Here is a 27,046-nt window from a genome sequence, read left to right on the forward strand (position 1 = left end):
TAGGTTCTTTTGTTTACTGTATTTGTAATCATAACATCTTTGTTCTTCCTCTAAAAACCTATTTTGGTGGAGACAGCAGTTCCGACTGACCTGGAGCTCTGTAACCCAGGATGGCTTTGAACTTTCGTTGCTATTCCTGCATCAATGTTCTGAATTCTGGGTTTAGAGGTGTGAGCCACCACATCTGGCTTCCTTTTCCATTAAACTATTTTTATAGGGGCTGGAGAGATGGCTCAGTGGTTAAGAGCACTGACTGCTCTTCCATAGGATGAGGGTTCAATTCCCAGCACCCACATGGCAACTCACAACTGTCCGGAGCTCCAAGATCTGACGCCCTCACACATATGCAAAGGCAAAACACCAATGCACGTAATAAAAATAACTTAAAAAATATTTTTTATGGTTCTTGCGTCTCTGCATGGGTGAGATCACTGTGCAATGTAGAATGTGCCTTCACTTTTTTTAACTTTCTACTTTAAACGTTTTATTTTATGCCTATGAGTACCTACATGAATGTATGTGAACCACGTGGGTGCCTAGTACCAAAAGAGGTGGTCGGATCCTCTGCAAGATCAGCAACTGTTCTTCATTGCTGAGCCACACTTCCAGCTAGATTGTTTTATCAAATAAATTCATTATGAAATTCTACTTATATAGTAAAGAGAATAAAACAGGACCCAATCTTGGGCCAGGACAGAGAGGCCAGACCACAGGAGTCTCAGGCTGTGCCCCTTAGGGGCTCTGCTGTGGCTGCAGATGGCCCTGCACACCCTCTACAGAGAGGCCTGGGTTTTTGTGCAAAAACAAAATATCGCCCTCCACCTCTCCCCACCCCAGATGCAGGGCTCTGTACTTTTGCTTTATTCTCTGGCCTCTGGTTCAATATCAGTTAAAGCCCCTGAGTGCTTCCTATTACCCCCCCCCACACACACACACAAAATAAAATAAATTCATCATGAGTTTTTGTTTAATTAGATGCTGTTAGGCTACTTACATATAAACAAATGCAAACTTAAAGAGAAGAGAATAGAAGAACTGAACACAGGAACTAAGAAAAACAGTTTGAAACTTAAGAAAAGCTTACAAAATTCTCATTCTTAGAAAACAAAGCAAAAAGATGGCCATGAAAGAAGAGAAGAAAATTAGGATCAATGCAGTCCTCTCAATAGCGACCATCTGTCAGACACAGAGCTTAACTGGAGCCCCAGAGAGAAAATAACAGCCAGCCCTGAGGAGGAATGCCCATTACCCCCACGTCAGAGTAACAACTGGGACAGAGCACAGAAGACAGGGGAGCTTCGCCTACAGGAGAACTGTTCCCGGCTTGTTTTACTATCCAGACTGTCACAACAGCATCCAGATAAGCAGTGATATAAAGACTTGGGTGGTATCTTGGTCAGGGTTCTCTAGAGTCACAGAACTTATGGAATGTCTATATATTAAGGGAATTTATTGGAATGACTTAGGCTGCAATCCAAGTAACCCAACAATGGGCAGCTGTGAATGGGAAGTCCAAGAGTCTAGTAGTTGCTCAGTCCCACGAGGCTGGGTGTTTCAGCTGGTCTTCTGTATAAGGTGGAATCCTGAAGAAGTAGGCTCCAACAGATGTGCTGCCAGGTTAGTGCAAGCAGGCAAAGCAGCAGCAAGCCTTCCTTCTTCCATTGTCCGTACTTATGTAGGCCGCCAGCAGAAAGTATGGCTGAGATTAAAGGTGTGACCACCACCCCTGGACCTAAGATGCTCTTTACTTGGAATTTGTTCTGTCCCAGGCTGGCCTTGAACTCAGAGATCTGCTAGCCTCTGTCTCCTGGGATTAAAGGCATGAGTCACCTTCCCTGAGCTTTTCATGGTCACTATGCTTCAAGGTCCAGATCAAAGCCTGTGCCTTCCAGCCTCAAGCTCTGGATCACAGGGGTGCTCCAATTCTGGATGGTAGTTCAGGCCAGATACAGTCAACTTGACAGCCGGGAATGACCATCACACGTGGCTTTTAGAATGAAGTTACCCTGGGTATGTTTTACCCAATGAGGGCGGAAGAAGGAAGAAGACATGGAACCCAGGAATCAGGGGATCTAACCCTGGGATAACAGGAAAAGGAACTCTCTTATAGGGGAGTCTGCACAGAAGCAAGTTAGGAAGGAAGTGTCCCGCCCGCGAAAAGAACTGAGCTAGGATGGGGGGATTTTCAATGGTATATTAGAAAACTTAGCAATGAAAGAAAGAAAAGTCAAACCAAGTGCCAATTCCATGAAAACATCTAAAAGTTCAAAAATGGTTATAGTTAATTCTCACTTTACTAAGACTTTCAGGAATCAATATAAACAGCAATGTAAACAGTGGGCACTGACTACCTAAAGCATGGAGAGCAGGGGAGGGGTCTCAAGAGCACCAAACGCTTATATGCTGCAACAGGGATCAACAGGTAATGTCTAAGACAGATGACTGAAGCGAGAGCATGGGGCTGGGGAGGCGCTCAGAGGATAAGAGCCCTTACTCTTGCCAAGGACCCAGCACCCGTACTGGGCAGCTCACAACCACCTGTAACTCCAGCTCCTGGGGATCCAAGGCCCTAGAAAAGGCTTCCTTGGGCACCTGTACCCACCCACACACATAATTTTAAAAGAATCTCTTTATATATATATATATATATATATTTTTAAATAGTTAATGGCTGGGCAGTGGTGGCGCACGCCTTTAATCTCAGCACTTGGGAGGCAGAGGCAGGTGAATTTCTGAGTTCGCAGCCAGCCTGGTCTACAGAGTGAGTTCCAGGACAGCCAGGGCTACACAGAGAAACCCTGTCTCGAAAAACCAAAAAATAAAATAGTTAATGAAGATGGCTGTTGTACAGGAATGGTCCTGTGGAATGGGAAGAGGGCATTTTACTTTAGTCTCTTCTCACCCGTAAGGTTCAGTTTCCTAGAGCTCTCACTTCCGTGGGTCCTGGACACTCTGCACTGTTTATGCTTCATGTTCTTTTACGTGCATAAGGTGCATGGCATGCATTTCTTACTAGGCACACATAGTATGACACTGTGTTTTATGGTAGGACCTGGTCATATGTCTCAGCCCTTGTATCATCATGAGTGCACACATCAAATATTTTTGTTCTGATTTCACAGCATGACTTGGGTGAAAGGGACTAGGATGTCATGACCCAACACACAACCTGGCCCCATGAGAGCACAGCCCTGCTCACATGACAGTGACAAGGGCTCAGCAACTTGGGCAGGCCTTCCTGTTTTCTGTGCAGGTTAGGCTGGGGTTTGTGACTCACAGCAACGCCCCCTCCCCTACCCCATCTTCCCATCTCCAGTTAGACCTCCAGCGTGGTCCAGCTGTGCCTCACTGGATGATGCACAAAGAACCCTTTGCTCTCCTTGCTCAGGTAGTGCCTGTCTCGAGGGAGATGGGCAATAGGAGAACGAGGATGTTTCTTTGGTCCAGACCCACTGTCTCTTAGCCTGGGCTCTGAAGTACCCTTTGGAAGGGTCATCCTGGTCCCCGAGTGGGCGCAGAGGCTGTTACTGGGCAGTGGTGGTCAGCTTGGAGACATTGGTTTTGTGGACAAAGCTGTGCCATTAAGTCTCACCTTCTCGGAGCAAGGCTTCCCTTTCTCCTGAGGAGCTGCCAAGCTCTAATGGTGCCAGGGCTGACAACGGCTTAGAGTTAATCCAGGCAAGTCTCTCTCACACTGCAGAGGAGGTGGAAGCTTGCAAGCCTAAGCTGGGTGCCACACACCAGGCTGAACCTGATCAGACTGGGAAAAAATGTTGCTCTCCAGGGAGCAGGGCTCCTGCTTCTCAAGTGATTCAGAACAGCCTCTGAGGAGGGCCAGGGGTCCTGACCCTTGAGATCTGAGCACACTTCCTTCAGTCTTCGGCTTCGTTCCCTACCCCTGGTGTGCACCTTTTCCGTGAGCCCAGGCACCTGCTGGCCACTGCACAGCCAACATTCCACCCGCAGGACCATCTCGGGCGCCTGGACCTAAGTGCATTCCGACAGGCACTTGTCGGCATCTGCCTCCTAGGTCACTTCCCAGGTCTCAGGTCCAGACCTCTCCCAGTGCCACCAGCCCCAGCTTCGCTATCTAGCTCCGCATTCCATTTCAGAACAGTGCCTCTGGCCATGGGCACCCACTCGGGAGCAGCTGCTGTGTGGATCTAGCTCCTCACACGGACCCCGTCTACTTCTGGCACCAGCTCCTCTGACAATCTCTGTGGCTCGTCTAGGACCTGGGGACTGAGCCCCGTGACTCCTGGGCTTCAGGGTAGAAAGTGGAGACCCTCTTCAGCTGAGAAAGCTTAGCACGTGCCTGTAAACCAAGATGGCAGCACCCACACCCCTGCAACTTCAAAGGGCAACAGAGGATCAGTACCAGCCGACATCTAAACCCTCGATCAACTGTGCTCTCAATCTGAAATAGGTGAGTGGAAGGAAGGACGGACGGACGGACGGACGGACTGAGGCTATGCTCGCCCTGACCACCTGACATCTCTTCCTGGGACCTGGGGAGTGGCAGGCAGCAGGAACTGAGGGCAGTGTGTGAGTGGGTTCCGAGGAGAAGGAGCTGATTCTGAGCACCCCGTGTCTTGTTGCTCAGGCCACTGGCAGACGTGGGGAGCAAGGGTCTGTGTCAGAGAGGAACAGGGAGCTGATGTCTCACTACACTGCTGCTGGGGAAGTAGTCTGGCAATCCTGGAAGTCACTGGATCCGAAAGGCTCCATTTTGTGGAGGCTCAGGCTGCTGCCAGACCCTCACTCACAGGCATGTTGATGTGGGCACTCAGCAGGGGCGCACTCTGGCCTTCCCGGAGCACGAGCACCTAGGGAGGAGAAGACAGGCAGGGGGGCGACTTGACCTCTCCTCCTCACTAACAGCAACTCTGCCAGCCGGCTCAACTGACAGGCTCCCAGCTTACCTGCTAACACCGCATCACAGCCCTGGGTCCCATAGTCTTCTCCAGCCTCATCCTACTGCTTCCCCAGGGTCCCACTTGCCTCTGAAGTAGCCACCTACCTTGATCATGTCTGAGACGCCCTTGCTACTGAGACTCTCCACAAAGGTTTCCAGTGGGTAACTGAGTCCTGGTACCAGCAAGGGAACCTATTTGGGGAACAGAAACAGATTAGCCCTCAAAGCCCACAGACCTAGACAGCATCTGACAGATTACAAAGCAGTTATGGCTGTCCTCTCAGGATGCTTCAGCCTGAGCAAGCATGACCAGCCAGCTCCAGGCAACAAGGTGCAGGGAGGCCTCGGGCCCACGTGTCTGTGGTTAAGCCTAGACTCCTCTCTGTTCCAGAGTTTTGAGTATTGCTTCTCCCAACTTGAGGACCCCTGGGCCCTGGGGGAACCGGGTCCTTTGCTTCTGTAGTGATTGGGGCAGAGTGTGGCTCCTTTTCTTCAGCAGGAACAGCTGGGAAGCAGCCTGCCCTCTCCAATCAGGGGTGCAGAGGAAAAACTCACACAGCTATTTTCCAGCCCCTCCTGTGTGGCTTCCTGGGGTCTCTCTGGCTGGGAGAAAGGTGGTGGAGGCAGGGGCTGAGTCTGGTCTCTGTCTTGTGTTGGTCTACTGGTCATCCCCTTACTCTTACGGCAACTTACTATGGGCACTTCATTAGCCCCAGCCCTGACTGTTGGAGCCCACGTCAGCGTGGAGATCTAGTACCTTAAAGACGGCCCGAGGCAGGGCATAGAGCGTCTTGTTGTACAGGAAGCAGACCTGCAGCCCCAGGACCGGACGGGCCGTTGAGGTATTCTGCAGGTGAAGTGTGAGCTTAAAGGTGGGGCCCAGGCCTTGAACCTGTGGAGAGAGTAAGATGGACAGGCACTTAGGACCCATTGGCCTTGAACACTGAATACCACCATCATGCCTGCTGCCTCTCCATCAAGGGCCGCCAGATACTCGTCTCCAGTTCCACCGCTCTGCTTCTTAAAGAGCCCAGAAGTAGAGCGATGTGGCAAAGGCACAGATCAGGGAGGGTCTTGATGGAGTCTACTTAGCAAGATCAAGTACAGCTGGCTCAGGGCTGCAGCTGTGCTCATCACTGGCCCCAGGCACTTCTGCCTAACTTCCCATCCTGGTGGCTCAATGATTTAAGGCCCACCTCCTCCCATTCTAAGGGGCTCAGGAACCCTTTCTTCAACCCTTTCTTCTGTATCTAGCCACTTTCTTCAGAAAAGAAACAAGTGATGTTGGGCATGGTGGCACATGCTTTTAATCCCAGCACTGGGGACTGGGATAGCAGAGGCAGGTGGATCTCTGAGTTTGAGGCCAGCCTGGTCTACAGAGTGAGTTCCAGGATAGCCAGGGCTACACAGAGAAACCCTATCTTGGGGAGAAGGGAGAAAAAAAAAAAAGAATAGGTGCAATCAGAATACAGGTGGCTCTGAAAACACTCAGAACTGGTGAGGACCCTCAGGCTTGTGTGTGTGTGTGTGTGTGTGTATGTGTGTGTGTATGTGTGTGTATATGTGTGTGTATGTGTGTGTATATGTGTGTGTAAGTATGTGTGTGCATGTACGTGCGCGTGTGCGTGTATGCGTGCAGCTGTGTGTATACCTAGGGTTGGGTCAGGGTGAACCTTCCCTGTACCAGGCAGTCCTAATTCTGTAGGCTGCCATGCCAACAGAAATCACTCTATGCCCTCATCTGTGGCCAGGAGAGTCCCTCCAGGTCCCTGGGATGCACAATATCCCACTGTGACTACTCTGTGCTGGTTATGCCCAGCTTCTGCCAGCGCCCAGTCTGTCTGAGGTACAGCATGTGCACCTCTGGAGCAGCACAGAAGAGGAGAGTAGAGAAGGCTGAGCAGCCCCCTTAGGAGGACAGGGGTTTTAGGCTTAGATCTGTGAGGAGGTGAGATGGGAGCACAGGGCTAGGTGGCTTGGCAGTGGCTCTGGGTGCTTACAGTGCAGCAGGGAGGATGCCACTCATCCCTACCCTAATGTCCCTACACCTGGATACTCACCACAGCATGCAGCTTGAGGGGCTCCCGAGCTGTGGTTGACATGGGGCTCAGGCTGGACTCCAGGGCCTGGACATAGGCTCTGGCAGCTCGCAGGCGCAGCAGGTAGAGGTCGGTCTGGAAGGTCCGGTGCATGGCTGCAGAGGCAACAGGAAGCAGTGAGAGGTGAGAGCGTTCTTGCTTAGATTCCATGAGAATAGGAAAAGAAGGCATGATGGGAGAGGCAAGGCAAGGCCTGCAGGTGCTGGGAAGACTGAGATAGGGAGGGCCATGCTGCACGCTGTGGACCACACTCTACTCCTTCCTGGTTCTCCTACCACCTCACTGCTCACATAATCTCAGTCTCCATCCCTGGTCCTCTTGTTCAGCGCTCAAGACTAAATTTCACAGTTTCAAGGCTGATTTCGGCCTTGGTCTTCTCTCCTACCATCTTGTTCTCTAGATAGTATAGGACTTGCCCTGACTCTGCCACCCCAAAGAACACCAGCTTCCAGCTCCTAAAGGCTTTGAACTTGTTCCCATATCCACACACCAAGTCCCAGATGTGCAGACACTACTGTGTGGTGTGTCTCTGGCAGCTGGTGGGTGCCCAGGCCTGCCTCTGCTTTGAACTGCCTCTTAGTCATCTCCATCTAAGGTCCTATCCATGCCAAGCTCAACCCACCCACTGCCCCCATCCATCCCTAAGTCCCCTTGTTTGACCCCTTAGCCCTAACACTTGTCAGCTCAGGCGACCCTTCTTCAGACCCACCTCTAGCTGTGCCTAGCTGCATTGGCACTGAGTTCTGAGGTTGCCTTGGGTCTCCGTCAGGGTCTCACTATGTGGCCAAAGCTGAGTGTGAGCCTGATATGCTGCTACCTTCCACCTCCCACGAGCTAGGATCACACGTGTGTGCCACCACAGCCATCATGAAGGTGAAGGCAGTTTTACAATTTTCTAGGCCCCCGAGATCTTTCAAACATTGGACCACCAACCAGGCAGCATACACCAGCTGATATGAGGCCACCAATACACACATACAGCAGAGGACTGCCGGGTCTGGATTCAGTCAGAGAAGATGCACCTAACCCTCAAGAGACTGGAGGCCTCAAGAAGTGGGGAGGTCTGATCGGGTGGGAGATGAGGACATCCACGTGGAGACAGGGGCATGGGGAGGAGGTATGGGATGTGGAAGAGTCAGAGGGTGGATGCGGGGTGAGTGGAATAGAATATGGAGTGTAAAAAATTAATTAATTTAAAAAAAAGAGAATTTCTACATCTGAAAGGGACTGCTGCCTCTGGTGCTCTCGCCAGCATCACCCTCTGCCATGAGGATTAGTCTGTTACCTGAGGGTCTTCCCACTGGCTAAGATCTCACTCACGCCCCAGGCACCCAGTGGGACTCTGTGTTCTTCCCTAGGTCTCACCTGTGCCAGCTTCCCGCTCCCGCAGGGTCTGATCCACATACAGCCGGGTCTTTCGGGGCACACTGAGTTTTGTGGTTTGTGCTAGCGGTGGGCCCACCTCACCCGTCCCTTCCACAAACACTGCTGTGCGCTTCAGGATCTTGATGATCAGGCCGCCACCTGAGATGTGGGCAAACAAAACATCCACTTCCCTGTCCTACCCCACATTCCCATTCTTCCTCAAACAACAGCACTCTTGTCCAAGCATGTTGGTCCTTCTGAAGAGACTCACTTTCTAGAAGACATGAAATATCTCAAGTCTGTCTTTTTTTTTTCCTCCTGAAGACAGGATCCATATAGCTTAGGATAGATTTGATCTCCCGATCTGCCTGCCTCCACCTTTCCAAGTGCTGCTATTATAGCTGTGTGACAGCACTCTTGGCTGTCAGCAGTCTCTTATCACTCAGTCACTCACTCACTCACTCAGCCACTATTCATGAAGAACTGTGATGTTCTTGGTGCTCAGGTAGATGCTGAAGGTACAGGCTGGAGAGGCGCTACCTGACCAGGATTAGCTCCTTGGCAAAAAAATCCAACTATTATGATCTGATCCAATCGTACATAGGGCATGTCCGCAGGCCTGGGGTCCCACTGTCTCTATCCATGCCCCTCCTTCCCCACAGAATCTCATCCCCCTCACTCCAGTCCCACTGTGCTCCCCAGATCTGAGTCCTCACCTCTAGTAGTCATGATGAGGGTGTTGTCTTCCCGCCCGTATCGGCCAAAGCACAGGCTGGTTACTGCATCCTACGGGGGAACCAGACTTTAGCTGGGAAAAAATCTTGAGAAAGAAAGCAAGACGGGCTGGAGGGGAGAGCCCAACTGAAGTTCAAATGCGAAGGCGTGGGAGAAGCAGCAGCAGTGTTGTCTTGGAAACACTGCTTGGATTATTCATTTCCCTTCTAATCTCCCTGGCTGTGCCGAAGTTCTACACTAGGCACCCCTACCCTCTTTTGGGGTGGCCTTCTAATCAGTCTCCTGGGCTGCCTGGGCTGCCTGCACTGGGTCCTTGGTTACCTTTGCTGCCTTTCAAAACCACAACCCTCCAACGCTTTTCCTCTGCTTAGCAAGATATTTCAGGTCCTCCAAATCAGATTCCAGTCTGTCTTACCCAATTTCTCCTCTTTCGCTCTCCCAACCCCGTACCTTCTCAGGACCACAGGACCAACCACTGCTTCCAGATTTTATACAGTGACATCAAATTCCAGTAGGGAGTTAAGTTCTATGAGGTGAGAGGGTTTGGAGGGTAAAAGCTCTCACTGTGCAAGTCCGACAACCTAAGCTCAGTCCCCAGAACCCTTGGAGCCCATTCTTTTTTTTGGTTTTTTTTTTTTTTTTTTTCGAGACAGGGTTTCTCTGTATAGCTCTGGCTGTACCAGGCTGGCCTCGAACTCAGAAATCCGCCTGCCTCTGCCTCCCGAGTGCTGGGATTAAAGGTGTGCGCCACCACGCCGGGCTAGAGGAGCCCATTCTTAAAACTTGTCCTCTGATCTCCACATGCTTGTGGTGGCACATGGACACACACTCAAAACATATTATTTATAGTATATCTAAAGTATATACTATAAATAAAATGAGCCCTGGAACTGGAGAGATGGATCAGGAGTTAAAGGCACTGGCTGCTTGAGCAGAGGACCCTGGTTCAAATCCCACATCCACATGGTGGACCCAGATCCAGGGGATCCTATGTGCTTTTCTAGCCTCTATGGAAACAGCATATGTGGTGCATAGACGCATGTAGGCCAACAGCTATACACACAAAATTAATTAAAAAATAATCCCAATTGGTTATCCAATACCCAATAGTCAGCCCTGAAATTTAATATGTACTATATGGACTGATCAGATTGTAATAGTGTGCCTGTGTGTGTGTGTGTGTGTGTGTATGTGTACTGATCAGATTGTAATAGTGTGTGTGTGTGTGTGTGTGTGTGTATGTATGTGTACTGATCAGATTGTAATAGTGTGTGTGTGTGTGTGTGTGTGTGTGTGCGCACGAGCATGTGTAAAACAATGACAACTAAAAGAAGAGACCATAATTTTGAGAGGGAGCAAGGAGAGTGATTATGTGTAAAGGGTTGGAGGGCGGAAAAGGAAAATGATGAAATTAGATGATGAAGATGCTGAGGAGGAGGAGAAGGAAGAGGAGGAGGAGGAAGAAGAAGAGGAGGAGGAGGAGGAGAAACAGGGCATAGTGGCACAAGCCTGTAATCCTAGCACCCAGCAGGCAAAGTCATGTAGAGCTTTGTGAGTTAGAGGCCAACCTGGTCCATATAGTGAATTCCAGGCCAGCTAGAGCTTTGTAGTGAGACCCTATCCCTAAAACCAAAGACTTATTATGCCCCTCAGCCTTTTTTCATGCTGCTCTTGGTCTAGAGTGTTCCTCTGCCATCCATCCACTCAGGCCCCGAGTCACTCAGCCCCCTGCTTTGCTCTCACCCGCTCTGTGTGTTCATTTGTCTCTGGCTGCTGTCACCACGTATAAACTCCCTGGAATCAAGTGCTTAGTCATTAGGCCTTAGCTCCTTAGCTCAGGTGAGGCCTCATAAGCTTGTGTTCCACACTGCTGGAGGTAGGGGACTCATTCTTATTCAGGGGTGTTGCCACCAGTAAACTGGCCTTGACCCAGTAAATAAACCCACCCCATACACATGCAAACAGCCTTAGTTAAACTCAGTGGATTCTATGAACAAAACACAACAAAGCCCCATGAAAACAGGGAGCTCTGTTGGGGAAAAGGGTATCACAGGGAGTTGGGGGCAGATAGGAAGGGAATGTGGGTGGATGGGATCAATTACATTCACGTATGAAACTATCAAAGATTAAATAAAAAATCAGAGAAAAAAATAGGGCTTGGGTAAGGAGGAGGCAGCAGCAGTGGTGGTGGCGGCATGCCGTCACACTCACCGGGGCATGGATGACATTGAGCAGGGCCTTGTCTCGGTAAATTCGGACTTCCCCATTGGCCAGAGCAGCCATGACAGCTTGCAGGCCTCGGGATCGCTGCTCCAGGAGGTTCATGGTCAGGATGGCTGCAGGCATCTGCACTGTCCACAGCTTCTTACCCTGGCAAGAAACAGCCAGTGTCCGCAGGGAGCTCAGGGATTCACACGGAAATAAGGGGTGGCTGGAACGGTAACGGACAGCTCTGGGCTCACAGGGCAGACAGCGTGGAGGGGAGGGGCTAGAGACCGCACCTTGTGGGTGAAGCCATGCAGACTCTCTTGGGTGCTGCCCACCACCAGGACCTTGTGTACCCGGACCAGCCCCACCGGCTGGGCACTCAACTCGATGCAGTACTTGGGGTGTTTGGAGTCTCTGTGGAATAGAGACATGATCTCTCAGCCCAGAGAGGTCTTGCATCTAGCTCCCTGGCCGACCCATCCCGTCTTAGCCCCACTAGATGAACCCAAGAGCCTGCCTGGTCCTGAGCAAATGATGAGATCATTTCTCCACCTACCTCAGAAGACGTGTGAGCCTAGACGACACCAGGCTTGTTTACCTACTGTCTCCTGCCCTTCACTATGGTGACAAATGTCCTGGGGATCCAGAGTTCTGAATGCATTTACCTTAGAGTGGTCTAGCCAGTGTTAGTGGACTTGGAAAGTTTACTGGTTATCAGCAAAGGATGGTCCATCAGTTTTCTGATCTTTCCTTAGTTTTTCCTTTTTCAAACAGAGGGGCTAATTTCTGCCTTTCAACCATAGCTGTGACCCACTTTCTCCAGGCTGTATAAAGACTACATCTCTGGCTTCTGGGCTCTGGGAATTCTCCTTTCTTAGCCTTCTAAATGTTGGGACTACAGGTGTACGCCACCACCTTCATGCCACCAACCCAGATGTTGCTTGTTTTCCCACTGAGCCTCCATTTCTCCTCAAAAGTACTCATCTAGCTTACACTACTTTTACTGTGTCTTCCCCAGGAAGGCAGGAACCATATTTCCAGCATTCCACTTACCAGTCAATCTCCAACCCCATGTACAGTACTGAATGCATAGTAGATGCTCAATAAATGTCCTGACTTAAAAGACTATCTGGAAGGGTGGAAAGCTCGCTCAAAGGTTAAGAGTACTGATTGCTGCCGGGCGTGGTGGCGCACGCCTTTAATCCCAGCACTTGGGAGGCAGAGGCAGGCGGATTTCTGAGTTCGAGGCCAAGCCTGGTCTACAGAGTGAGTTCCAGGACAACCAGAGCTACACAGAGAAACCCTGTCTCAAAAAAAAAAAAAGAGTACTGATTGCCCTTCTAAAAGACACAGGTTCAATTCCCAGTCTATATCATTGCTTACAGTTAACTGAAACTCTAGTCCCAAGAGGCTGATGACCCCTTCTGGCCTCTGGGTATCACATGCATGTGGTATACAGACATGCACATGGGCAAAATACTCACGAACATAAAATAATTCAGCTGGGCAGTGGTGGTGCACACCTTTATTCCTATCACTTGGGAGGCAGAGGCAGGTGGATTTCTGTGAGTTCAAGGCTACAGAGGTCTACAGTGCAAGTTCCAGGACAGCCATAGCACAGAGAGACTCTGTCTCAAACAAACAAACAAACAAACAAACAAACACTGTCTGGAATATCAAACGAATATATGTGTCACATACATTATAAAGGAATATAACAAATATAAGAGATTGTATCTGACTGCTTCCTCCACCTTCCGGCTGTGCTGCTCTCGTATTACAGTCCTCATAGCAGGCTCTTAGCCATCAGGCTCCTCCTCCTCTACCCTCAAATGCTCAGTCTCCTTTACAAAATTCTCCTCTTTTCAATCTCAAATTCCAGCCTAAACCCCTGTTCATCTTGCAAGCTTCTGAAACCACTGGGTGTCTGGGGCCACAGCTGTAGCTACCTTCTCAGGATATAGATGTTCCCATTTCGGCAGGCAGCAGTCAACCGGAACTCCACATCAAACTGGCCGGAAACCTCCAGGAAGACAGGGACACTGGGCAGGCTCATCTGCAGAGAGAACGGCTCAAACCTACTAACCACGGTCGGAAGAGACTGTCAATTCTTGACTAAAATCCTGACCTCTCTTCACTTCCTACTGCTGACAGCTTTAAGTCTACACCATTTGGCTAAACCCTGTCACCTCCAGCAAAGTATGAGAGCGATGTAAGTAGAGATAAAGGCGTCTGAACAAGGAAGACCTTGGAGCAGCATTGATAATAGTGAGAATCATTTACGTGGACACCAAGTGGCCAAGTAAATACATGTATGTTTGTATGTATGTATTTACACATATAACTACATGGAGAAGGGCTGATATGAAGCTGCAGTGGTGGTACACCCCATAATATCAGCACTTGGGGAAATGGAACCAGGAGGATCACAGTTCAAGGCTATCCTGGGCTATACTGCAAAAAAAAAAAAAAAAAAAAAAAGACAAAACCAAATAACGACGAAAAGGTTGGCGTGGTTTTGTGAACCAAGGAAGACACTAACGTTCTACAGTAACGTGAAGAGAGCAAACTGTGGGCTCTGCACATGAGCCTGCCTATCTAAGGACACTGTACGGCTTGCACTCACGGTCAACTTTACCAAACATAGACTCGCCGAGAGGAGTTTCAGTTGAGGAGCTACCTAGGTCAGGCTGCCCTGTGGGCAGCTGTCTTGACTGTTAATTGAGCTGTCAAGGCACACCTTGAATGTGGGCAATATGAACTCACTGGTTGGGCCCTGAGCTGTTTGAGTGGAGCAAGCCAGATGATGCCAGTGCTGACAGACAGCCTGCCTGTGTTCCTTTCTCTCTGCTCTCCACTGTGGATATGCTGTGACAGCCTCCTCTCTTCCCTGAAATGGTAAGCAATAACCCAGAGCTGTCAGTCAATCAAGCCCTGTCCTCCCCACTCTGTGATCAGAGTGTTTTATCACAGCAGCAGTAATGAACTAGAAATATACCTCTCTATAAAACAAGGTTTGAACCAAGGTAGACAACTAGTCCACACATGAGAACGTCTGGAAGGATCCCTACTATACCTTTCACACCAGACTTAGGAGTGGTGAGCTTCTGGGCCATCTAGTCTTTCTTTATGCTTAGCTACACTTTCTGAATAGATGCTATCCACACTGGAAGAGCAGGAGGACCACAGCCTGGACCTTGTGTATAACCAGGGACAGACCTGATACTGACCTTGGCCAAAATGGTGAAAGCCTCAGGGTCCAGCACTAGGAGTTCCTTGCTCTCAGTGCCTAGCAGCAGACAGGACGCTGCGTCCTCATCTGCCAGGTTCTTCTTCAGGGTGGCCATGGTGGTGATGACTGTCTGCAGAGCATTCCACCGTGTTCCCAGACACCCCAGAGCCAGAGGAGAGAAGGGAGAGGGCAAAAGAGGAACAAGCATGAGAACTGTACCTGGATGTTGATGGCAGAGGTGTTTCTTCTATAAATCTAAATGCTTAAGAGTAACTATTGTTCAAGCCACTTACGAGTTACAGAGTCAAAACCAACTCGGCCACACATTAAAGAGCTGGGTGTGACTCACACCTGTAGTCAAATAATTGTGGCAGCAGGGGCCAGAAGATTGCTGGATGTTCAAGACCAGCTTGGCTTAAATCTCTAGTTCCAGGATATCCCAAACTACCTAGCAAGACCTTGTCTCAAATAAGCAAACAAACACTCCAAACAACAAAAGCCACGTTTTAAAGGAGAATCCAATGACACGGGCACCTGCAGGCAGCTGGCACACATGCAGTGCGCATGCGGGCAAACATTCATACACAGAAAATAAGAATTAAATGTATCTTTTACAAATGTCTACAACCCAGGAGTGGTACTTGCCTTTAATCCCAGCAGTCAGGAGGCACAGACAGGTTAATCTCTGTAAATTCAAGGCCAGCCTGGTCTACACAGTAAGCTCCAGGATAGCTGGGACTATATAGTAAGCCCCTGTCTCAAAAGCAAAACAAAATGATATACGTGACCACATTTTTAAAGAGTTTCTCTATGGAAACTAGCAGAAGCAAAATGCTTTTCTTTGAATGAATGTGTTGTATGCTGTACAGGCATCATTACAACAGCACAGAAGGGTGCTGAGGGGTGGTGGATACACATGGTGAAGCGAACCACTGAGGGTGGTGGTGCAGGCCTGCAAACTCAGCCCTGGGGGGCAGAGGCAAGAGGATCCGTAGAACAAAGACAAACTCAACTAATGAGATGCTGTCACAAAACGGCAACCGGCCAAATCAAACAAATAAAAAGAATTATAACCAACTAAATAATTAACAAGCTACTAAAATTAGAGTTCTCGGGCTGGTGAGATAGCTCAGTGGTTAAGAGCACCAACTGCTCTTTCAAAGGTCCTGAGTTCAAATCCCAGCAACCACATGGTGGCTCACAACCATCCGTAATGAGATCTAATGCCCTCTTCTGGTGTGTCTGAAGACGACTACAGTGTACTTATATATAATAATAAATAAATATTTGGGCTGGAGTGAGCAGAGGTCCTGAGCTCAATTCCCAGCAACTACATGATGGCTCACAACTATCTGTACAGCTACAGTGTGCTCATATACATAAAATAAATAAACAAATCTTTAAAAAAATTAGAGTTCTCAAAGGCTATGTAAGGCTCAAAATATGGTGTCCTCACAATGTTACTCAAGGAAAGCAGCATAAATGCACACCTGCGAAGGAAATGCTCAGAAATGGCAAGAAGAGGGTGTCTCCCTGTTAACTAGAAAGGTAGAAGAAGGCTCTCTGCTTTGAGACCCCAGACATTAGTGTTAGTGGAAGGAAAACTACAGAGTGCCACTGGCCAGGCTCAGTGTTAGAATTAACTGCTCATTACATGGTTTGTTTGTTTGTTTTAAACAGGAGCGTTTGGAGCTGGAGACACAGTTCTGTTGGTAAAGTGCTTGCCTGGCGAGCAGGAGCTGAGTGTGATCCCCAGAAGCCATGTAAGAAATGCCAGGCACGGTGACACATCCCTGTAAAACCAGTGCTGGGGAGGCTAAGACAGATGGATCCCTGTGGCCTCCTGGCAGGCTATATGTAGCCTAATTGGTGAGCTTTATGCCAAGAGAAAGCTTATCTCAAAGGAGATGGACAGCATTCCTGAAGATGACACCTGAGGTCATTCTCTGTCCTCCACACCATGCACACACACATGCACCTGGCTGCATATGAACACGTACAATTTTAAAAATGTAAGCACCTTGATAGGGCAATAAAAAGAGAAAGGGTATACCTGGCGCTTGATAACCTTGGACTTGTGTTGGTTCACAAACGCCTCCATTTCACTCAGCTCCAGCTGCAGAAACCTGCAGATACACAGAACAGGCACCGGCATGCCGTGGCCTGGCTGCCTCTAGGGTAGTCCACAGACATCCCCTCCACCCTGCCCCCAGTGGACTCCTACCTGAGTGACTGCACAGACAAAGGCACGTCTGCCTTTTCCCTGAAACGAGAATGGCCGACATGGCGGCTTTCATGAGGGTTCAGAGGAGAGCTTTGGGATGAAGGGGTGCCAAGTAGGGAGGTGGGCTCTCACCTGATGTCCTCCAGCATCTCCTTCAGGGTTAAGGGGTCAATCCGGTCCTGTGTCAGCATGGGGAGAGGCTGTGAGCTCTGGCAGCCATGGCCTCAGCCGGCTCACTGTGTCTATCCTTGCTCTATACTTTCTTCCCAGTGGCCTGGCACTCAACCCCAAGTCTGAGATCTTGCTTTGAATCCATCTCAGGACATGCTCACACCCATCAGCCTCTTTATTGTTGCCTCTTATGTGTCCCTCTCTCCAGGGCCATCCCCCACTCCCTCAGGTGAGCCTTTTCCCTCTTTGGTTCCTCTTTCTCCAATAGGTAGGAAGGGATGTAGTTACTGCAGAGACATCTGATGACTTCTGCTCTCCAGAGGACCTAGCTCAGTGCCTTCCTGGAAGGCACTGCTTAGGGTCAGCACCTCACTGTTGTTCCAGAGCTGGGCTATGGCCCACCTTCCACTCCCGTGAGCCCACTCTCCTGAGAGTCTGGTCCTCTTCCTGCGGTAGCCGCTCGCTGTCTCTGAGTTCTTGTTTGCTATGTCACCTACCTCTTTGGCTTGGTTCCAAAGGTCCTGTTCCAAAGGGTTTGGAGGTAACTGGGGCAGGCTGAACTTGAAGTAGGGTCTAAGGTTCTTATAAACATAGACACAAGGCCCTGAGGCGAGTGCCAGGGCAGGTGTCCTGGGCTCGTGTTGGTCCATGAGGAAGGTGGCAGCCGAGGCCGGCAGGGCAGGCAGTGGGCTTTCCGTCAGCACTGTGGGTCCTTTGAGCACCTTCAGGCGGGGCTGCTGCCCACCTGGGCCAAGGTCTCCCACCACCAGCTGCAGACAGAAGAGAGCATTCAGCATAAGGGCCGTCTCACTCACCCTTCCTGTCGGTGCTTACTAATTTACTTAGCTATTCTGAACTCACGTTACTCTCTTGCAAAATGGGAATGCCGACCTCAGGACACCTGGAGGAAAACCAAATCCATCCTGAATTATAGGCCTGGCGAGTGCTCAGGGGCACATGAGGGGTTTATCCATTCATTACTCATTCCTTTCCTCCTCCTGTGGTAGGAGATTGAACTTGGGACTTTGAACATAGCTGTAATGTTCTTCTCTATTATGAGGCTAAGATATATTTACTTTATATTTACATTGAAATGTTTTTTTACTAAGGAAAATGTCCAATTATAAAGAACAGTAGAGAGAAAAGTATATGGAATTCCACTCTAACACCTGCAGCCTCTATGGTCACCAGCCTCGTGATGATCTACGTCCTCCCGAGAAACGGAAGAGCCTCACTTCCCTGAGCTCTGTTTCCCTCCACATTCTAAAGTACACATATGTATGTGTGTGTGGGGACATCCATGCCGCAGCACACATGTGGAGACCAGAGGGCAACTTCCGGGAGTTGGTTCTTTCCTGCTATCCTGTTCACCCACGGGGCTGCATTCAGGTCATCAAGCAAGCAGCTTTACCTAGTGACACTCTAGTGCCTGTTCCCAGTCAAGACGGTTCCCTACACCAAAGAATCGTAGTCACCCCCAGTCAAGACGGTTCCCTACACCAAAGAATTGTAGTCGCCCCCAGTCAAGACGGTACCAAGACGGTACCCTACACCAAAGAATCATAGTCGCCTCGGCAGCACATGTACTAAATCCTGAATGATACAGAGAAGATTATTAACATGGTCTCTACTCAAAGATGCCTTTAATTCCAGCACATGGGAGGCAGAGGCAGGGAGAATCTCTGTGAGTTGGAGGCCATCCTGGGGCCTGGACTATATATTGAGTTTCAGAACAGCCAAGACTACTACAGAGAAAAACTTTGACTAAAAAAAAAAAGAAGAAGAAAAAAGAAAAGAAAAGGTTTGTGAATCATTTCCTATTTTAAGCCTATTATTTTGTATTATAAACTAGAAAGTTAAGCAATAATGATTAGACATAAAGAACTGGGACCTGCAGTGGGTAAGGGTGCGTACCACCATGTCTGATGACCTCAGTCATCAGTCACTGGGACCTACATGACAGGAGAGAACCGGTTGTTACCGGACCTCCACACTTCATGCATCCTTCCAACACTAGATAAATTTATTTTGATTCTAACTGTGTTTTGGGATGCAGATTTCTCTGTTTGTTAGTTTGCTTTTGTTTTTTTTGTTTTCGATGCAGTTTCACTAAGCAGACGTGGCTGGCCTTGAACTTCACAGGTCAACCTCAAACTCATGGATCTCCCTGTTTCTATTGTCCAAGTGCTGCAATTAAAGGCATGCACTACCACTCCTGGCCCCCAAATTATTTTTTAGAAAATCATATGTCAGCAGGGCAGTGGTGGTGCACGCCTTTAATCCCAGCACTTGGGAGGCAGAGGCAGGCGGATTTCTGAGTTCGAGGCCAGCCTGGTCTACAAGTGAGTTCCAGGACAGCCAGGGCTATACAGAGAAACCCTGTCTTGAAAAACAAACAAACAAACAAAGACAAAAAAAAAAAAAAAAAAAAAAAAAAAAAAAAAAAAAAAAAAGAGAAAATCGTATGTCTTGGTACTATAAATCCACAACATCTTGCTGTTTAACTTCTGCAGATCATGTTATAAAATTAATGTTCACTTTCCAAATTACTAAGAAATTCTGCGGTTAGAGAGATGGCTCAGCAGTGAAGATCACTGGCTGTTCTTCCAGAGGATCCTGGTTCAAACACCAGCACCTACAAGGCAGCTCTCAACTGTATGTAAATCCTGTTGTAAGGGATCTGAAACCTTACACAAGCACACATACAAGCAAAGCACCAACGCACACAAAATAAAAATGCATCATTAAAAGAAAGAAGTTGCAACGAAGTGTGCCTTTTAGTACTGATGAGTTCCAGAGTATGTTGAGCCTCTTTGCAAATCTCACTTCTGAGTCACATACACACCACTCAACTTTCTGATTGCCTACCTTGTACTCCCCATCGCCATGCAAATCTGCCAGTGCTAGAAAACACAAAAGGGTCGAAAAGGAGTCTCAGAATCTCAAAGATTTCTCCATGAAACCGTTCCCTGTTCCTCCCATCCTCCTAGAATCTGGGTGTCCCTAGGTATGTCTAGAGACTCACACAGGCAGGAGGAGAAGGTGTGGATGTTGGCCATGGGGTCGTAGTGTGCGTCCAGCCATTTAGAATTGGCTTCGTTGCTGAGAGGGAAAAAAGAAAGTGGGTCCCATGACGAAGAAAATAAATAAATAAATAAATAAATAAATAAATAAATAAATAAATAAAAGCTCTAAGCGAGATGACGCCTGAAACTGAGAGCACAAACACCGAAAGGATAATACTAAGTCTAGATCTGCGCTCAATTGGCGCCTGGAGTGACCGGCCAATCACATACAGATACTTCTTGGCCATCAGCTTTCGTCTGATTTCTAAAGGGCCCTCCCAGAACTTCCACCGCTGCTCGAAAGCAAGAGCCCAGAACCCGCTACCAAGCACCATCTGAGGGAAAGGAAGCGGTGAGGACCCGGGACTTAACCTCTCAGCTCGCCCGCTGTCGGAATCCGATGAAGACGCCGCAGCCATTTTCCCAGGCGTCGCCTTGGCAACCAGCTCAGCCGTCGCGCAACGCCCAATAGAATCCGGGCATCCGAAAGCACAGGAACAAAGGTTCCGGGGTAAAATTGTCCCGGCTGGGACCAAATAAGCACTGGTTTCCTTGTCCTATGCAACGTTGACTTATGGTTTCTGCATTAAAGACAGGGGCCTGGGCTTTGAGGTCTGGGGAGGAGCCCTTTTTAGGGGTTAAGACTAGACTGAGAAACAAATTAAAGGGTGGGTTCTCATGTTAGTGCCTTATGGTTCTTTGGCTCCGGAAACATTTGAAAGTAAGAGTGCTTACTGCTCTCGCAGAGGACCCTGGACTGCTCAGCACCCACATGGCAGCTCACAATTCTGTAACCGTAGTTCCAGGGCATCTGATGGGGTCTTCTGGTCTCTGCTGCCGCCACCACACCCATGAAGAAAATGCACACGAACACACAAATCTTAAAAAATATATCACAAAGGAGAGCTCCGGAACACGTTGTGAGTTTGTGCCCTCCTTTGGAAATGATATTCAAAATCTTATTGTGGATTGGAAGCCAAAAGCGATGTACTGTGCCCTCCCCTGGCTTTGAACTGGACGAGAAAGAAACACACTTCAGAGATGGTGGTCGTCATATTTATTTTTCTGGCTATAAAAGTAATACACGAAGAGCGCTGGATTTGGTGAGAATGCTGAGCCCTGGCTCAGTCACATGCCACCTGCCGGATCTAGAACAGTCACTTCTCAGTATTGCCACCTTCCATGTGGAAAACCAGACTAGGCACCCTGTTGAGCTCCGGCCATAGATGGCAGTGCAGATCCAGAAACTGAGGACATATGGTAAACTGCAAAGTGCTGACAAATGGAAGGGGTTCGCATCACCACCCTCAGCTGAGGTAGCACCAAAGTCCAAGCTCCTGCCCCTCCCTCCCCTGACTCCTAATCACACACAACTCAGAGCTACTGACAGCCCTGGTCTGACAAAGAGGGGAGAGACCACACAGATCTTCTCAAGCCTGGCCAGGTGGGGCCTCCTGGGCATGGTCCCTCCAGAATCGGGCATCTGCTGCAGCCAGCTGGATAAGAACCTCCTCCAACTCCGGCCCATCATCGGGAAATCGCTCACAGAAGGAGCGGATCAGACCAGCGGCGGAGGCCTCATACTCTACAAGCTGTACTTCTGAGCCTAGGGGTGGAGAGAAAACAGCAGCGCAGAAAGAGAGATCTGGTTACTTAGTAACACTCGGAGGGGCAGCGAGCTCTGACTGAGCTCTATGGCACAAACTGTTCCACGTTCAGGAGAGTTATCTAATTAACTACATCAGAATAACCCTGCCAGGAAGGCAGAATTACATGGGGGGAGACTTAGACTTAAATGAATTGCCACTTGACCTCATCCTTCCCTTAAGTCAAGATTTAAATCATGTCTGGCATGGTAGCACACACCATAATCCCAGCACTCAAGGAACTGGGTGAAAAGGATTAATTTTAAGGCTAGCCTAGGAAATCCTGGTCTCAACAAAGCCAACATAACCCCAACAATCACTAACAAAAATGACTGATAAAAGCGCTCTGTCAGGGCTGGAGTGATAGCTCAGGGGGTTAGAGTACAGGCTGCTCTTAGCCTGGCCTCCCGCACCCACATGGTGGCTCACAATCATCTGTAATTCCAGCCCCAGGGGATCCAATGCCCTCTTGTGGCTTCCAAGGGCACTGCATGCACATGGTACATACATACATGCAGGGAAAACACACATCAAATAAATAAATCCGAAATCAAATTTCAAGTGCTATGTTAGATCAAACAAGAAGTCCTCAGCCTCTTGAAACTCACAGTGCAGCAACTGCTTCGTCTGTCTAGATCATGGGCAAGTTTCCCAGTTGCTCTCAGCCTCAGTGCCTTGTGGGTAAAGTGGGGCATGAGCATAGAACCTCTCCTTCTTGTGCTACGGGGACTGCGTGGACAGAGCATCAGAGGGGTGCTCAGCAGCTGCTCTGCACATCTGTGCATCTCACCTGTTAAGTGGGCCTGACTTGAGGTCCCTGGATCAGTCCTCAGCTGCTCAACCTTTGCACTCTGTGAAGCCTGGGGCACTGAGAGGGGCACAGTGGCTAACATGGCCTAAATTAAGTCCTGGCTCTGTGAAGGTCACTTGTGTGTATTTCAGTTCCCAGATGAAACTGATGAGGGGTATTGTAACCAGTCTTCACCAGGCCTGGGGACTTCATTTCTGAAAAGTTCCTTTCTTTTCTTTTCCTTTCCTTTTTCCTTTTCCCCTTCCCTTCCCTTTTCTTTTCTTTTCTTCCCCCCCCCCCCCAAAGTACTGGGGATAGAACCTGTAACCTTATTTGGCAGTGCAAAGCAGGCCACCAGTGAGCCACAGTCCCGGCCTACTGTGAAAACACTTCACCCAGTACCCTAGAGCCTGCAAGTCCTCTGTCACCACCATTACCACTACTACCAACTATCAAAGTGCTGGGGGCGGAACCCAGGGCCTCTTAAATACTGGGCAAATGTTCTACCACGGACCAGACCCCAGCTCACCAGTACCTTTGAAAACTCCAACCTGTTCCTCAGGTCTGGTCCCTTCCACCACTTCCTCCCAAGACCTTGCCTGGACACTCTGAAGCCATAGATGTGATTTTTATCCAAGTGTTCAGAGCACTGTCTATCCTTTAAACATGTGTGATTAATATCTTTGTTGAGTTTTTATCCCTAATGGGCTCTGAACTTCTTTAGAAAATGACCTCAGCTCCGTCCACAGCTCCATCCCTCAGTGGCCTCCCTGAACTCCATGTTGCCAAAGCACAAAGAAAGTGGAGCTGAGAGATAAGAGACTGAAGGGATTATTTTGTGTTGAGGGGCTGGAGACAGAATGTCTCAGGAAGGTGCCATTTAACAGGGACCTGACCAGCCAGAAGAATCAGACAGACACAGATTTGAGGGACACTGTGCCAAGCAGAGGGTACAGCGTGTACAAAGGCTATCGAGTAGAGTGGCCTTGGTGCATTGGAGAGCTAGGGCACACAAGGTACCGGCACCATGCAGGAAGGGTCAGGGATTCTGAAAATGGAAGTGTTACTTGAGAAGGAGGAACGATCCAGGACATCTCCATCTTGAATGTTGCTGATTTAAATTCTCTTATGTCCTAGGAGGCCTGAGGTCTGTCTGAAAGAACGTGGCAGAGGGAGCCCTCTCCGAACCGAGTACATCATCAGCTTTCTGGAGAGACCTCAGGTAGGTCCAGCAGATGGCATAACATCCATTACCTTCAAGGCGAGTGTTGGGTTGAACAATAAGCTTCCGGGACTCCTTGCGCAGCAGGACCGTATCCCTTAGGGTGAGGAAGCACTCTGGGGGTGCGTCAGTGACTGCTGCATAGCCCTCGTACAGGGCCCGCCCCGCGACCACGTCCCCCGTGGACTTCAGCACCTGCAGGAAGGAGGAATCAAGTGCCTAGGATGGGAACTCACCTCTGTCAGCAGCCATGGTCAGTGGCACCTAGCCCTGGGGAGGACGTGCTGCCGTTTGTCCTTTATAAAACTTCAGAGCTACCAATCTAATGGCTAAGCTGGGTATGGTAGCACCTAGAATCCCAGCACTTGGAAGGCAGAGGCAGGAGGATCAACAGTTCAGGGCCATCCTTCTTCTGCTATGTGGACTCCAGGGTTCATCTCTCTCACTTCTTGGTAATATGTAATCTCTTCATACATGATCATCACACCAACAAGCCAGACCTGGAGAGCTCAAACTGGAGAGTTAGCTACATGGATGCCAAAGGAGCCGGTAGCATCAGGAATGATTGAGCAGAACAGACTACTGGGGATGGCTTTCCAATACCCTCAATGGATCACAAAATCGGAATGTCTAAGTCTCTAATCCAAAAATGGTGTGCTATATGCATCTTCTGGTACAGCCTATTTTTTTTTTTTTTTTTAAAGATTTTATTTATTTATTATATGTAAGTACACTGTAGCTGTCTTCAGACACTCCAGAAGAGGGCGCCAGATCTCGTTGCGGATGGTTGTAAGCCACCATGTGGTTGCTGGGATTTGAACTCTGGACCTTCGGAAGAGCAGTCGGGTGCTCTTACCCACTGAGCCATCTCACCAGCCCTGGTACAGCCTATTTTAAATCACATTTGTTTATTACACATTTTAAACATTTATGTATGTGTTTGTGTTTGCTGTATGTGCACATGTGTGTTTGCTGTGTGCAGAAGAAACCAGAGAAAGACGCTAGCTCCTATTCTACCATTCTCTACCTTATTCCCTTGAAACGGAGTTCTCACAAATCTGGAGTCAGAAAACTCCAGCGATCCTCCTACCTCCGTGGTGCTGCAGCTGCAGAGGAATGCAACCAGGCCTGGTTTTTTACATGAGGACTGGGGATTTGAACTCAGGTCCTTATGTTTATGCGGCAAGCATTATTATCCACTGAGCCATCTCTTCAGCCCTTCTTTTTTTTTTTTTTTTAAGTGAAGGGTGACCCTAAACTCCTAATCCTCCAGCCTCTACTCCTGAGTGCTGGGGTCACAGGTATGAGCCAACACTTTTATGCAGTGGTGAGAATGGGACCCAGGGCTCCATGTACAGTACACAGGCACTCTGACAACTGCCCAATAGCCCAGGCCCTTAGATTACTTATAATACCCAATGTAATGCTATGTAATTAGTTATTAATCCATATTGTTTAGAGAATGATGACAAAAAATTGTGGATGTCCAGTACATACGAGATGACTCCTGAATCTCTGTGTGTGTGTGTGTGTATGTGTGTGTGTGTGCACACGCATGTGTGCGGTTGGCTGAATTTATGGATGTGGAATTGGGGGCTCCAGAATAGGGACTATAAGAATAATAGGAATCAGGGAATCTCTGGACCTATGCCATGTCTGAACATGGGGCTGCCACAGTTCCAGCCAGCTAGACACATAGGTATTGAGCCCACTGTTGCCAGACCTTCCAAGAAGCCACAAATACATATTCAACCTAATCTTTGCTAACATCAGAAACACAAAAACCAAAAACAACCAAAACAACCAAACAAACAAACCGTGGCTCGCACTATAAACACTAAACACTATAAAGAGCTGGATCAAAGATGATGTCACCTTCTGTGTCTATAACATACTGCTGAGGAGACTGAACACAATGAGGTAAGACTGCCCTGCACAAGGACCAAACTGGGCCCCTCACAGCGCCGGGGAGACAGAAGCAGGTCAGTCTCTGTGAGTTTGAGGCCATCCTGGTCTACACAGAGCCAACCAGGGCTATGGAGTGAGAGCCTGCTCAGGGACTGATTCAATCCTGCCTAGGAGCTGGTAGACTTGGTTCTTACTCCTAATGCTCTAACAACAGCACTTGCCATTTGCAGAAGCATCTTTGATTCATAGAACTGTTGCAAAGGCGGCAGAGCTTTGAGAGTCTGAGCTCTGAGCTTCCAGAGTCGGCCAGCACAGCTTGTTTGCCACCAATTCATCATCAATCAGATGGTTACTACCAAGAAGACTGCAGAACCCACCCAGGTCTGTCCCATCAGCTTTGCCAACAGTGCCCCTGCCTATCTCAGAGTCCATCAAGGACACTGTGTTTCTCATCTAGTGGCTCTTATCCTAATTTACTTTTTTGGTAGTGGAGGGTGAAACCCGGGGTCTCACATTTATTAAGTCATACTCTTCTATCCCCAGCCCCTAATTTAATTTTATTTAACTTTACAACTAAGTGTTTTAGTTGGGTGTAGCAGTGCACACCTACAGTCTCAGCACTTGGCAGGCAGAGGTGGAAGCAGGAGGAGGACACGAGTGAAGACTAGCCTGGTCTAACATAGTGAAGACTAGCCTGGTCTAACATAGTGAGGTCTAGGCCATCCAGGGAAACATGTAAGACTGTCTCAAAATATTAAAAAAATTTTAAAAAGAAAAACTAAACAAAAAAGAAAAACTAAAATCAACAAACAGGGCTGGTGAGGTAGCTCAGGAGATAAACATGCTTGTTACACAATCCTTGCCCCAAACTCTACATAAAACCATGAAAGATCAACTCCACAAGTTATCTCTGACCTCCATATACACTGTGGCACATGCACAACCCCTCAATATCACACACACATACACACACACACACACACACACACACACACACACAATTTCAAAAGCAAAAAGACCCCAAACTCCCACACGTTTTACCTAAAGATGTTTTCAATCCTTCCTGGAAACAGATGGGCACAGAATCACAAAGACACACTTTACTTCCTCATTCAAACAACCCTGACTTTAGGACTTAGGATGTGTGAATTGTTGACAGAGGCTGTTTTTGTAGAAAGTCCTACACCGGAAAGACAAGTTTCCTCATGGAGCTGGAGAGATGGTGCAGAGGCTGAGATGGTGCAGAGGCTGAGATGGTGCAGAGGCTGAGATGGTGGAGAGGCTGAGATGGTGCAGGGGCTGAGATGGTGCAGTGGCTGAGATGGTGCAGTGGCTGAGATGGTGCAGGGGCTGAGATGGTGCAGGGGCTGAGATGGTGCAGAGGCTGAGATGGTGCAGAGGCTGAGATGGTGGAGAGGCTGAGATGGTGCAGTGGCTGAGATGGTGCAGAGGCTGAGATGGTGCAG

General features: G+C 48.8%; 2 protein-coding genes across 5 annotated transcripts in view; both read right to left on the reverse strand.

Moving 5' to 3' along the window:
• Positions 1 to 2,765: 2,765 nt before the first annotated feature.
• Positions 2,766 to 20,459, reverse strand: Bbs1 (Bardet-Biedl syndrome 1). The gene is made up of 17 exons (XM_021151793.2): positions 20,387 to 20,459; positions 19,975 to 20,051; positions 19,818 to 19,852; positions 17,447 to 17,719; positions 16,911 to 16,957; positions 16,779 to 16,817; positions 16,608 to 16,680; positions 14,553 to 14,684; positions 13,272 to 13,378; positions 11,616 to 11,736; positions 11,326 to 11,484; positions 9,096 to 9,165; positions 8,380 to 8,538; positions 6,976 to 7,109; positions 5,673 to 5,807; positions 5,021 to 5,107; positions 2,766 to 4,826 (listed from the first exon to the last, which is right to left on the reverse strand). Exons 1-17 carry the CDS (start codon positions 20,431 to 20,433, stop codon positions 4,740 to 4,742), a joined length of 1,782 nt encoding a protein of 593 aa, XP_021007452.1. The 5' UTR covers positions 20,434 to 20,459; the 3' UTR covers positions 2,766 to 4,739.
• A 595-nt stretch (positions 20,460 to 21,054) lies between these two features.
• The window catches only part of Dpp3 (dipeptidyl peptidase 3), a 24,057-nt gene continuing 18,065 nt past the window's right edge, over positions 21,055 to 27,046 (reverse strand). For all 4 annotated transcript variants that reach the window (XM_021151419.1, XM_021151421.1, XM_021151422.2 and 1 more), the window contains exons 17-18: positions 23,705 to 23,867; positions 21,055 to 21,620 (exon numbers count right to left, since the gene is read on the reverse strand). In XM_021151419.1, the coding sequence (XP_021007078.1) occupies positions 21,445 to 21,620; positions 23,705 to 23,867 (339 nt within the window). In that variant the 3' untranslated portion in view covers positions 21,055 to 21,444. The remainder of the gene's footprint in view (positions 21,621 to 23,704; positions 23,868 to 27,046) is intronic.

This window comes from Mus caroli, chromosome 19 (assembly GCF_900094665.2).
Source record: "Mus caroli chromosome 19, CAROLI_EIJ_v1.1, whole genome shotgun sequence".
NCBI classification, from domain to species: Eukaryota; Metazoa; Chordata; class Mammalia; order Rodentia; family Muridae; genus Mus; species Mus caroli.